This window comes from Chiloscyllium plagiosum, unplaced genomic scaffold (genome assembly GCF_037043375.1).
Source record: "Chiloscyllium plagiosum isolate Xiang-an unplaced genomic scaffold, Cpla_swu_hap1 HiC_scaffold_19, whole genome shotgun sequence".
NCBI lineage: Eukaryota > Metazoa > Chordata > Chondrichthyes > Orectolobiformes > Hemiscylliidae > Chiloscyllium > Chiloscyllium plagiosum.
Genome location: NW_028270157.1, coordinates 13,805,969 through 13,817,977, shown reverse-complemented (window position 1 = coordinate 13,817,977; position 12,009 = coordinate 13,805,969). Strand labels below are relative to the sequence as shown.

At 47.3% G+C, this 12,009-nt stretch overlaps 1 protein-coding gene across 2 annotated transcripts in view; it reads left to right on the top strand.

Annotated features, from left to right (window-relative positions):
• Window positions 1-12,009, top strand: part of cunh12orf56 (chromosome unknown C12orf56 homolog) — an 83,301-nt gene that overhangs the window by 34,464 nt on the left and 36,828 nt on the right. For both annotated transcript variants that reach the window (XM_087997030.1, XM_043709959.2), the window contains exon 6: window positions 4,461-4,605. In XM_087997030.1, the coding sequence (XP_087853156.1) occupies window positions 4,461-4,605 (145 nt within the window). The remainder of the gene's footprint in view (window positions 1-4,460; window positions 4,606-12,009) is intronic.

The window sequence follows — 12,009 nt, the reverse complement described above, 5'->3', positions numbered from 1 at the left end:
GTTGGGCCATTTCAGTGAGATGTAGATCAGGCAGCCTATGTATGCCAGCTCAGGGCAGTACGGTGGTTAGCACTGCTGCCACACAGTGCCAGGGACCTGGATTTGATTCCACCCTCGGGCAACTGTCTGTGTGGAGCTTGCACATTCTCCTTGTGTTTGTGGGTTTCCTCCAGGTGCTCTGGTTTCCTTCCACAGTCCAAAGATGTGCAGGCTAAGTGGATTAGTCATGGGAAATGCAAAGTTATAGAGAAGAAAGTTGGGGGGAGGGTGTGGCTGTGGGTGGGATGTTCTTTGGAGGGTTAGTGTGGGCTGAATGGCCTGCTTTTGCACAATAAGGATTCTATGAGAATGACGCTTCCATCCCTTGAAGTGCATTTGTGCCCGGAAAGAGATTTCTACAACAATTCAGTAGTTTGATCCTTTTATTAATGAGACTGACATTTTATTCTGGATCTGTTGACTTTTGATTCCTCTAGCAGCTGTGTTTTTGTTTCCTTATGGGATATAGGTATAGGTGGTTATTGTCCATCTCTAAGGAGGGCAGTTGAGCCAACCACAGTGCCTTGGGTCTAGAGCCACGTGTAGGCGAGACTCCGTTTGTCTAAAGGGCCTCAGTGAAACAGAAGAGACTTTTTAAATAACAATTGTCACCATTTTCCCACAGCAAGTAGATGGGGTATGGAATGCACTGCCTAGAAATATGGTGTAGGCTGTTCAATTGGGGCATTCAAGAAGTCATTAGATGATTATTTGGATAGAAATGGGGTGCAGGGATATAGGGAAATGGCAGGAGATTGGCACTAGATGACAGAACTGATGCAGACATGATGGGCTGAATGGCCTCCATTGCACAGTAACAATTCTGTGATTCTGTCACCATTAAGCTAAATTTTTAATTGCAGACCTGTATGAAATTCACCACGGCGGGGGGGATTTGAATCCCAGCATTAGGCTGGGATTCTGGGTTACTTGTCGACAGCGTGTTGCTGGGAAAGCACAGCAGGTCAGGCAGCCTCCAGGAATGGCTGATGAAGGGCTTTTGTCCGAAATGTCGACTCTCCTGCTCCTCAGATGCTGCCTGACCTGCTGTGCTTTTCCAGCACCACACTCTCGACTCTGATCTCCAGCAGTTGCAGTCCTTTCTTTCGCTTTCTGCATTACTTGTTGAGTGATTACTACTGTACCACCATTGCCCCGAGATCTGAACTAGAGCATTAGATAAGTGAGTTTGGATTATTAGTCCAGTCACTGCACTCATTCGGGTCCATGTGACAATAAATACTATTCTGTTCTAGCCACATTGCTGCCCTGCACAGTTTCACTACTGCAAATGCTCATTATTGAATTAGCACCCTCTGTGTCTGACTGTATTTCTGACTGTTGTGCTTTAAACTCAGCAAAATATACTCTTTGCATTTGTTGTACAATGTGTTCATATAAACCGATGGCATTGACTGTGAGAGTCATAGGGACCTACAGCACAGAAAAGGATCGTTAAGCCAATCAGGTCTGTGTTGGTCAATAAAACCATCTAACAATTCTAATTCCATTTTCCAGCACTTGTGTCCCTTGGCAATGCAAGTGTACATTTCACAGAATCATAGAGATGTACAGTACGGAAACAGACCCTTCGGTCCAACCCGTCCATGCCGACCAGATATCCCAACCCAACCTTGTCCCACCTGCCAGCACCCGGCCCATATCCCTCCAAACCCTTCCTATTCATATACCCATCCAAATGCCATTATATGTTGCAATTGTACCAGCCTCCACTACTTCCTCTGGCAGCTCATTCCATACATGTACCACCCTCTGTGTGAAAGAGTTGTCCCGTAGGTCTCTTTTATATCTTTCCCCTCGCATCCTAAACCATGCCCTCTAGTTCTGGACTCCCTGACCCCAGGGAAGAGACTTTGCCTATTTACCCTATCCATGCCCCTCATAATTTTGTAAACCTCTATATGATCACCTCTCAGCCTCTGACGCTCCAGGGAAAGCAGCCCCAGCCTATTCAGCCTCTCCCTATAGCTCAAATCCTCCAACCATGGCAACATCCTTGTAAATCCTTTCTGAACCCTTTCAAGTTTCACAACATCTTTCTGACAGGAAGGAGACCAGAATTGCACGCAATATTCCAACAGTGGCCTCACTAATGTCCTGTACAGCCGCAACATGACCTCCCAACCCCTGTACTCAATACTCTGACCAGTAAAGGAAAGTATACCAAACGTCTTCTTCACTAAAACACATTTTTTAAATATAATGAAGGTTTCTGCCTCGCCCACCCTTACAGGCAATGAGTTTCAGATTCCCCCCACCCTCTGGATGATAAAACAGCCCCATATCCCCTTTAAACCTTCTGTCCCTTAGCTTAACTCCATGCCCCCTGGTCATTGATCCATCTATCAAGAAGAAAGTTTCCTCCTGTCAATGCCCCTCATAATTTTATATATTTCAATCATGTCCCCCTCTCTCAGTTTCCTATGCTCCATGGAAAACAACCTCAGTCTCTTCATAACTTCTATCAGAATAACTAACTTTAAAGTCCGAACTTAACCCCTGTTTTCCTAACGTAGCAACAACTTCAGAGAATCATTATTGCCATTGGACTGATCAAAGGCAATGTCTAAAGAGACAAAATCTTGGGATGTGGTGGTGAGGAAGTGGTTGAGAAAGAGAGAGAGAGAGAGAGAGAGAGAGAGAGAAAATAAAGTAACACAAGCACCAGATCAAAAACCAAATTGGTGGAGAAGGATCGAGATAAACATTTGGTTTATTTTGATCAATTTAAGCGCCAACCAATGATTATTTGGGTATGGACAATAAAGCAGAAGATTGGCATGAGGTAATGCTGCTGGTTTGAAGAGCCATTGCAAGCACTATGGGCTAAATGGTCTTCTTCTGTGCTGTTGAGAGTGTGGTGCTGGAAAAGCACAGCAGGTCAGGTAGCATCCAAGGAGCAGGAGAATCGACGTTTTGCCCAACTCTAATCTCCAGCACCTGCAGTCCTCACTTTCACCTAGTCCTTCTGTGCTGTAACACTTCTGTGATTTGTAAGATTCACATTTCAATCAATGGGGGACTTTTAAAATCTTTTTTGTTCATGAGTTGTGAGTATCACTAGTAAGAGTCAACTACATTAGCTCTGAGTCTGGCATCACATATAGGCCAGACCACGTAGATAGTTTACAGCAATCTAGGACAGTTTCATGGTCACCACCACCAAGACAAACTTTTAATTCTAGTCTCTCTTAACTAAATTACACCAACTGCCATGGTGGGATTTGAACGAGTACCCCCAAAGTAATAACTTTAGCCTCTATGTTACTCTTCCAGTGACATTACTGTTACTGGAGGTGGTCATTAGACTTAAATATTTAATTTTAGTTGGAGCTGTCTATTTTGGGGACACGGATGTTTTGATCTATAAAAGGCAATGAGATGCTTGCTGTAAGTATAGAACCTATGTTGGTGCAGTGGTAATGCCCCTAGGCCACTAGTCAAGAGGTTCAGGCTAATGCACTTGGGGACATGGGTTCAAGTCTGACCTTGTGACTGGTGGGATTTAAGTTCAGTGAGTATATGTGTAAAACAATAATCTTAGTGATGGTGGCAAGGACAACTTTTACCAATTGTTGTAAAAACCCATCTGGCTCATTAACGCCTTTTTGGAAAGGAGCTTTATCCAATCTTGCCCATACAGATGGTGATGGCTTAGTGGTATTTTGGCTGTTAATCCAGAGATCTGGGTAATGTTATAGGATCCCAGGTTTGAATCCTGCCATGGCAGATGGTGGAATTTGAATTCAACAAAAATAAAATCTGGAATTAAGAGTCTAATGATGATCATGAATCCACTACCAATTGTTGGAAAAAACCCATCTGGTTCACTAATGTCCTTTAGGGAAGGAATCTGTCTTCCTTATGTGGGCTGGCCTACATGTGACTCCACATGTAGGTAAAAACAATGACTGCAGATGCTGGAAACCAGATTCTGGATTAGTGGTGCTGGAAGAGCACAGCAGTACTGCTCCTCGGATGCTGCCTGAACTGCTGTGCTCTTCCAGCACCACTAATCCAGAATACATGTGACTCCAGACCCACAGCAATGTGGTTAACTTAACTGTCTTCTGGGATGGACAATAATTGCAGGCCGAGCCAGTGACGCCTACATCCCATGACTGAATAAAATTAAGGACCCACAGCAATGTCGTTGACCCTTAACTGTGCTCTGAGGTCGAATGTTAAGCTACATTTTTCAAAGGCTATTAGGAATGGGCAATAAATGCTGGAATAAAGAATTTTCAAACATTTCCGCTAAATTCCTTATTGCAAAATTGTATCTGTGCCTCCCTTTATGACAGTGCGTTAACTTTGTTGACTAGTTAAAGTGACTGGATTTGAGGCATGCATTGAAAACTTTCTGCAATCTGTGACCAACCCGACCTGTATTATGCCAGTTCAGAGGAAACAAATAAACTGTTCAACCAACTGAGCTCGGAATTACTTCATGGAAACAACTTCCTCGAGCGGAGCTTCTCCCTGGTGCAGGAGCTGAAAATGGCAGCTCTCAGGAACTTCACAATTAAAAAACTCTTTTGGAAGGTAAGCCATTCCTTCTTAATTCCTGCCAATTGTAGTCTGTCTCTGTTTCTAAAGCCAGGGCTTCCTCATGTCCTTTTACCAGGCCTGTCAAATTACCTTCCAAAATGTGTGAGAGACTCACAGGTCCCTTTAGTAGAGGACACTTAAGATTGTGAAGACTTTTGATAATGGGACTAAAGAGAAACTGTTTCTAGTGGTAAAAGGAAAGGTTGCCAGAGGACATGCTATTAAGGATGTTGACAAAAGATAGCACAAGAACCCTACTTTTGTGCAGCAGTTTACAGACAGAGCATCGTGGTGGGTCTCGCCAGGGATTCCAACATAGGGTTGGGCCCTCAAGCTCACAGGCATGAAATGGACAAAGTGGACGTTGTCGTAAATTCTCTGTTTCAGTAATCTTTTCTTTTATATTAATGTGAAAGGACTGTTATTTTAAATTTTTTATTACTTTATTTTTTCTAATTTATTACTGTAATTTTGTACTTTTGAAAGTTTGTAATGCTGGACGTTTTCTTCCTTTATTTTTCTAATTATTTTTGCCTAAGCATTTGTACACCAGAATCTGTACCTAGGCACCTCTGACCCTAAGATGGCGCCGTAACCAGCGATTTCTGAACTTTTCTTTGTACTCACAAGAGTACGTGCAACAATAAAGTTAACTCAATTCAATTCAAGTCCAGTTACCCAAAAACCAGCGGTGTCCAAAAACTGGATGCCTTTATAACCTTTCCTGCATCCATTTTTAATTGGGTAAAAATTAAGAAAAAGTATAATAATTTGGCTTGGCGCTGCATTGGCACAGCATAGCTTCAGGCTAGTTACTGCCTTGGTCATTTTTATAACCCTCAAACTCAATGGACCCTGAGCTGAAATACCTACTGGCTAAATGAGCTGATCCAAATTGTGGAAGCATCCAAAATCCTACACTGGCCTCAGTCTTCAGGGTGCCAGATTTGATCTGTGTAATCTGGAAGGCTCTGACGGAAGGGGTGGAGGAGGGGCTGTTTTCCCTGGAGCGTCGGAGGCTGAGGGGTGACCTTATAGAGGTTCACAAAATCATGAGGGACATGGATAGAATAAATAGACAAAGTCTTTTCCCCGGGGTTGGGGAGTCCAGAACTAGAGGGCATAGGGTTAGGGTGAGAGGGGAAAGATATAAAAGAGACCTAAGGGGCAACTTTTTCACACAGAGGGTGGAACGTGTATGGAATGAGCTGCCAGAGGATATGGTGGAGGCTGGTACAATTGCAACATTTAAGAGGCATTTGGATGGGTATATGAATAAGAAGGGTTTGGAGGGATATTGGCCAGGTTCTGGCTGGTGGGACTAGATTGGATTGGGATATCTGGTTGGTATGGACGAGTTGGACTGAAGGGTCTGTTTCCGTGCTGTACATCTCGATGACTCTAAGTGCTTTGCAGATGGAAATTGGAAAATTTTGCAGTACCATGAGGAAAGAGCAGTGCAGTGGGATCGCTCTTTGAGAAAGGCAGGACTGAAATCAGGTCCTGAAGATGGTCTTGCATCGCTCTATAAATCAATTGGGGCATTAATCATCAATGTTTACATGTCTTCTGACAGGTTATGTCCAAATTAACCAGCTCCTTCTTAAAAATCACAAACATTCATGTTCACATTTGGAAATAAGCTGATGATAGAGAATAATAACTTGAGCGTTGGCACATACCCACATCAGGACCAGGGCCTCCAGCTGTTTTTTAACAGGCACCGACACAAAGAGCAACAGCTAGCACCAACGTCAAGAATGACAGACCACACCGACACCGAGATCAACGTGTCACACCAACACCGAGAAAGACAGACCACGCCGACACCAAGATCAACGGGTCACACCAGCATCAAGAATGACAGACCACACCGAAACCGAGATCAACGGGTCACACCAACACCGAGAAAGACAGACCACACCGACACCGAGATCAACGGGTCACACCAGCATCAAGAACGACAGACCACACCGACACCGAGATCAACGGGTCACACCAGCATCAAGAACGACAGACCACACCAACACCGAGATCAACGGGTCACACCAACACCGAGAAAGACAGACCACACCGACACCGAGATCAACAGGTCACACCAACACTGAGAAAGACAGGCCACACCGACACTGAGAATAACGACCCACACTGACACTGAGAACAACTGGGCACACCGATACCGAGAATAACGAGCCACACTGATACAGAGAACCAGAGTTCACACCGACACCGAGAATAATGACCCACACCGATACCGAGAACAATGACCCACACAGACACCGAGAACAACGACCCACATCAACACCGAGAACAACGGGTCACACAGACACCAAGAACAATGACCCACATCAACACCGAGAACAATGACCCACACCGACACCGAGAACAACGACCCACACCGACACCGAGAACAACGACCCACACCGACACCGAGAACATCGACCCACACCGACACCGAGAACAACAACCCACACCGACACCGAGAACAACGACCGACACCCACGCTGAGAACAATGACCCACACCAACACCGAGAACAACAACCGACACCCACACTGAGAACATCGACCCACACCGACACCGAGAACAATGACCCACACCGACACCGAGAACAACGACCCACACCGACACTGAGATCAACGGGTCATACCAACACCAAGGACAACGGGTCACACCAACACCGAGAACAATGACCCACACCGACACCGAGAACAATGACACACACCGACACTGAGAACAACGACCCGCTCCGACACTGAGAAAAATGACCCACACCAATACCAAGAACAACGACCCACACCGACACTGAGATCAACGGGTCATACCAACACCAAGGACAATGGGTCACACCAACACCGAAAACAATGACCCACACCGACACCGAGAACAACGGGTCACACCGACACCGAGAAAAGCGACCCACACCAACACTGAGAACAATGACCCACACCAAGAACGACCCACACCGACACCGAGATCAACGGGTCATACCAACACCAAGGACAACGGGTCACACCAACACCAAAAACAATGACCCACACCAACAACGAGAACAACGGGGCACTCCAACACCGAGTACGACAACCCACACCGACACCGAGAACAACGGGGCACTCCAACACCGAGTACGACAACCCACACCGACACCGAGAACAATGACCCACACCGACACCGAGTACGACCCACACCGACACCGAGAACAACGGGGCACACCGACACCGAGTACGACCCACACCGACACCGAGAACAATGACCCACACCGACATCGAGAACAACGGGTCACACTGACACGGAGAACATGGGGTCACACCGACGCTGAGAACAACAACCCACACCAACACCGAGAACAACGGGCCACACCGACATTGAGAACAACGGGGCACACCGACACCGAGAACAACGACTCACACCGACACCGAGAATAATGACCCACACGACACCGAGAACATCGGGTAACACCGACACCGAGAACAACGGGCCACACTGACACTGAGAACATCCGGTCACACCGACACCGAGAACAATGACCCACACGACACCGAGAACATCGGGTAACACCGACACCGAGAACAACGATCCACACCGACACCGAGAACAATGACCCACACTGACACCGAGAACAATGACCCACACCTACACCGAGAACAATGGGGAACACCGACACCGAGAACAATGACCCACACCTACACCAAGAACAATGGGGAACACCGACACCGAGAACAATGACCCACACCTACACCGAGAACAATGGGGAACACCGACACCGAGAACAACGAAACACACCGACACCGAGAACAACGACACACACCGACACCGAGAAGAACGGGCCATACCGACACCGAGAACAACGGATTGCACCGACACCGGGAACAACGGGCCACACCGACACCGAGAACAACACACTGACACCGAGAACAAGGGGCACACCAACACCGTGAACAACGACCCACACCGACACCGAGATCAACGACCCCCACCGACACTGAGAACTACAGGCCACACTGACACCGAGATTAGTGACCCACACGACACCGAGAATAGTGACCCACACCGAGGCCGAGAATAACGACCCACATCGACACCGAGAACAACGAACCACACTGACACCGAGAACAATGACCGACACCGAGATTAGTGACCCACACCGAGGCCGAGAATAACGACCCACATCGACACCGAGAACAACGAACCACACTGACACCGAGAACAATGACCGACACCGAGATTAGTGACCCACACCAACACCGAGAATAACGACACACACCGACACCGAGAACTACGGGGCACAGCAACCATGGGAACCACTTTATACATAATATTGTGCCAGGAACATACATCTCACTGACGGAAGGCAGCAGTGGCCAATAAAAACACATCCAAAGGCAGGCTTTGAAATACAAGGCTGCAAGACGGAACAGCTCCACCATTCAGTAAGATCTTGGCTGACCTGATAAGTCTTGACTCCACTTTTCTACATTCTCCCCATTTCTCTTGACTTCCCTTCCTGATTAAAAATCTGTCTATCTCAGCCTTGGAGTTACAGAGATCTACCGTAAAGAAAAAGGCCCTTCAGCCCATCGAATCCATGTTGGTCAAAAACAACCACTGAAGTATTCTAATTCCATTTTGCAGCACTTGGCCATAGCCGTGTGTGCCTGGGCATTGCAATAGCACATCTAAATCCTTTTTAAATGTTCTGAAGGTTTCTGCCTCAACCATCCTCACAGGTAGTGAGTTCACCCTCTGGGTGAAAACATTTTCCCTTATATCCTCTCTAAACGGCCTGCCTCTTACCAGGACCATGTGCGGGCTTGAGTCTGGCTCAACAGCTCCTGCCAGCTTTCCTCCTTTTTCTTTTTTGTTTTGTTTTAAATTCCGCTCATTTTGTTTTCTTTCTTTCTTTTGTTTCTCTTCTTTCGCGGCGGGTTAATTGGCGGCAGCGAGAATGGGCCACACACAAAATGGGAGCAGCCTCCCGGCGTTTGGGGACGCAACGCCAGTGGCAGCCAACTGTTCAACATGACGGTTCCAGCGAGGTGACAACTCAGTGGAGGGCTGCTGCAGCAGGACTCTTGGAAAGATGGCGGCTTGGCCTGGCAGCGGAGTCGGGAGTCCTGACTGCAGTAGGCCCAGCTGGGACACCTGGCATTGGTGAGATGGTGGCAGAGTCAGGGACTCCCACTCCACCAAGGACATGCAGGTCCTTGGACTCCTCCATCGCCAGACCATAGCAACACACATCTCCTTCCTCAGCACCTGCCTGCAGAGTCAGGGACACCTGGTTGTTGTAGGCCTGGATCTGGGGACTCTTCGTTATCAAGGAGACAGCTCCTGGTTGTTGTAGGCCTGGAGCTGGGGAACTGCTAGTTATCGAGGAGATAGCTCCTGGTTGTTGTAGGCCTGGAGCTGGGGAACTGCTAGTTATCGAGGAGATAGCTCCTGGTTGTTGTAGGTCTGGAGCTGGGGAACTGCTAGTTATCGAGGAGATAGCTCCTGGTTGTTGTAAGGCCTGGAGCTGGGGAACTGCTGGTTATCGAGGAGATAGCTCCTGGTTGTTGTAGGCCTGGAGCTGGGGAACTGCTAGTTATCGAGGAGATAGCTCCTGGTTGTTGTAAGGCCTGGAGCTGGGGAACTGCTGGTTATCGAGGAGACAGGTCCTCCTTGTTGCTGTAGGCCTGGAGCTGGGGAACTGCTCGTTATCGAGGAGATAGCTCCTGATTGTTGTAGGCCTGGAGCTGGGGAACTGCTAGTTATCGAGGAGATAGCTCCTGGTTGCTGTAGGCCTGGAGCTGGGGAACCCCTGGCTATTGAGGAGACATCTCCTGGTTGTTGTAGGCCCGGGGCTGGGGACTGCTGTTTGCGAGACGATTGTGGATCCAGCATCAGCAGTGTCATTAGTGAGGTCAGCCAGCAGTGAAGAGATGGCACCTAAAGAGTAGCGACTGTGATGGTGGGTCTAGCACAGGCATCAGCAAAGTGGTAGGGGAAGGGGTGGTCGGCATAGGTGGTGTTGGTTTGCAAGCTCAGGCCTTGGGATTTGTTGCAGAGGCAGCGGAACAAAGATAGACCTTCAGTTACAGCTTTTATACTTTTTATTCTTAAACTGTTCAAACTAGTGTTGGATTGTGGCAACAGTTGAAGCTTTTCACTGTAACTTATGTATTATTCACTGTAAAATGCAAGTGACAATAAATCAATAAAAATCTGTGCCCCCAGTCAGTGATCCTTCTATCAAGTGGAAAAGTCTACCCGTCACAATTTTATACATCTCAGTCATGCTCCCCCCACCCCCACCCCACCCCACTCCCACACTCAAGTCTCCTCTGCTCCAAGGAAAACTACCACAATCTATTCAATCTCTCTCCGTAACTAAAACATTTAATGACCAGGCAATTTCCTGGTAAATCTTCTCTGCTACCCCTCCAATGCAATCACATCCTTCCTAGAATGTGGATTGTACAATTGCAAACAATACTCAAGCTTTTGTTTTAGACAGTTCCATCATAACCTCCCTGCTTTGAGTATTCTAGATGAGCCAGCCTCGACAGCCCTCTGCGATACAGTATTCCACAGATTCACTACTGACTGGGAGAAGGAATTCCTCCTCATCTCGGTCTTAAATGGCAACCGGTTATGCTGGAATTCTGCCCTCTGGTCCTAAACTCTCCCACGAAGGGAAACAACCTCTCCACATCCACCCTGTCAAGGCCCGTAAGAATCTGGTCTGTTTCAATAAGGTCACCTGTCACTCTCCTAAGCTCCAATGAGTGCGGGCCTAACTAACTCGACCTCTTCCCATAAGACATTCCCTTGGCTCAGTTGTCTGGATGGCTGGTTTGCCATACAAAGTGACACCAGCAGCATGGATTCAATTCCCACACCAGCTGAGGCTAACATGAAGGACTCTCCTTCTCACCCTCTCCCCTCGCCTGAGGCGTGGTGACCCTCAGATTAAACCACCATCCGTTGTGTCTCTCTAATGAGAGAGCAGTCCTATGGTCTGATAGACTATAGCGACTTTACCAATGAAGAATTACTTTTAAATCACACCTTTCATGAGCTCAGTCCATTCCAAAGCACTGCACAGTCATAACTGTAATGTCGGAAGTTATCCAACCTACGCACAGCAAGCTCCCAAAAACAGCAATGTGTAATAAATGGATAATCTGTTGCGTTTAGTGATGTTGATTGAGGAACAACTATTGATCAGGGCACCAGGGCAAACTCCCATACTTCAGGATAGTACCATGTGATCTTTTACATCTGCCTGTGGAAGCAGATGGGCCTCTGATAGTGTCGCTCAGTACCAACTGGAAGTGTCTGCCTCGATTTTTGTGTTGAAACCTGTGGAGTGGGATTTGAATCCATGACCTTTTAATTCAGACAAATACAGCAGCCA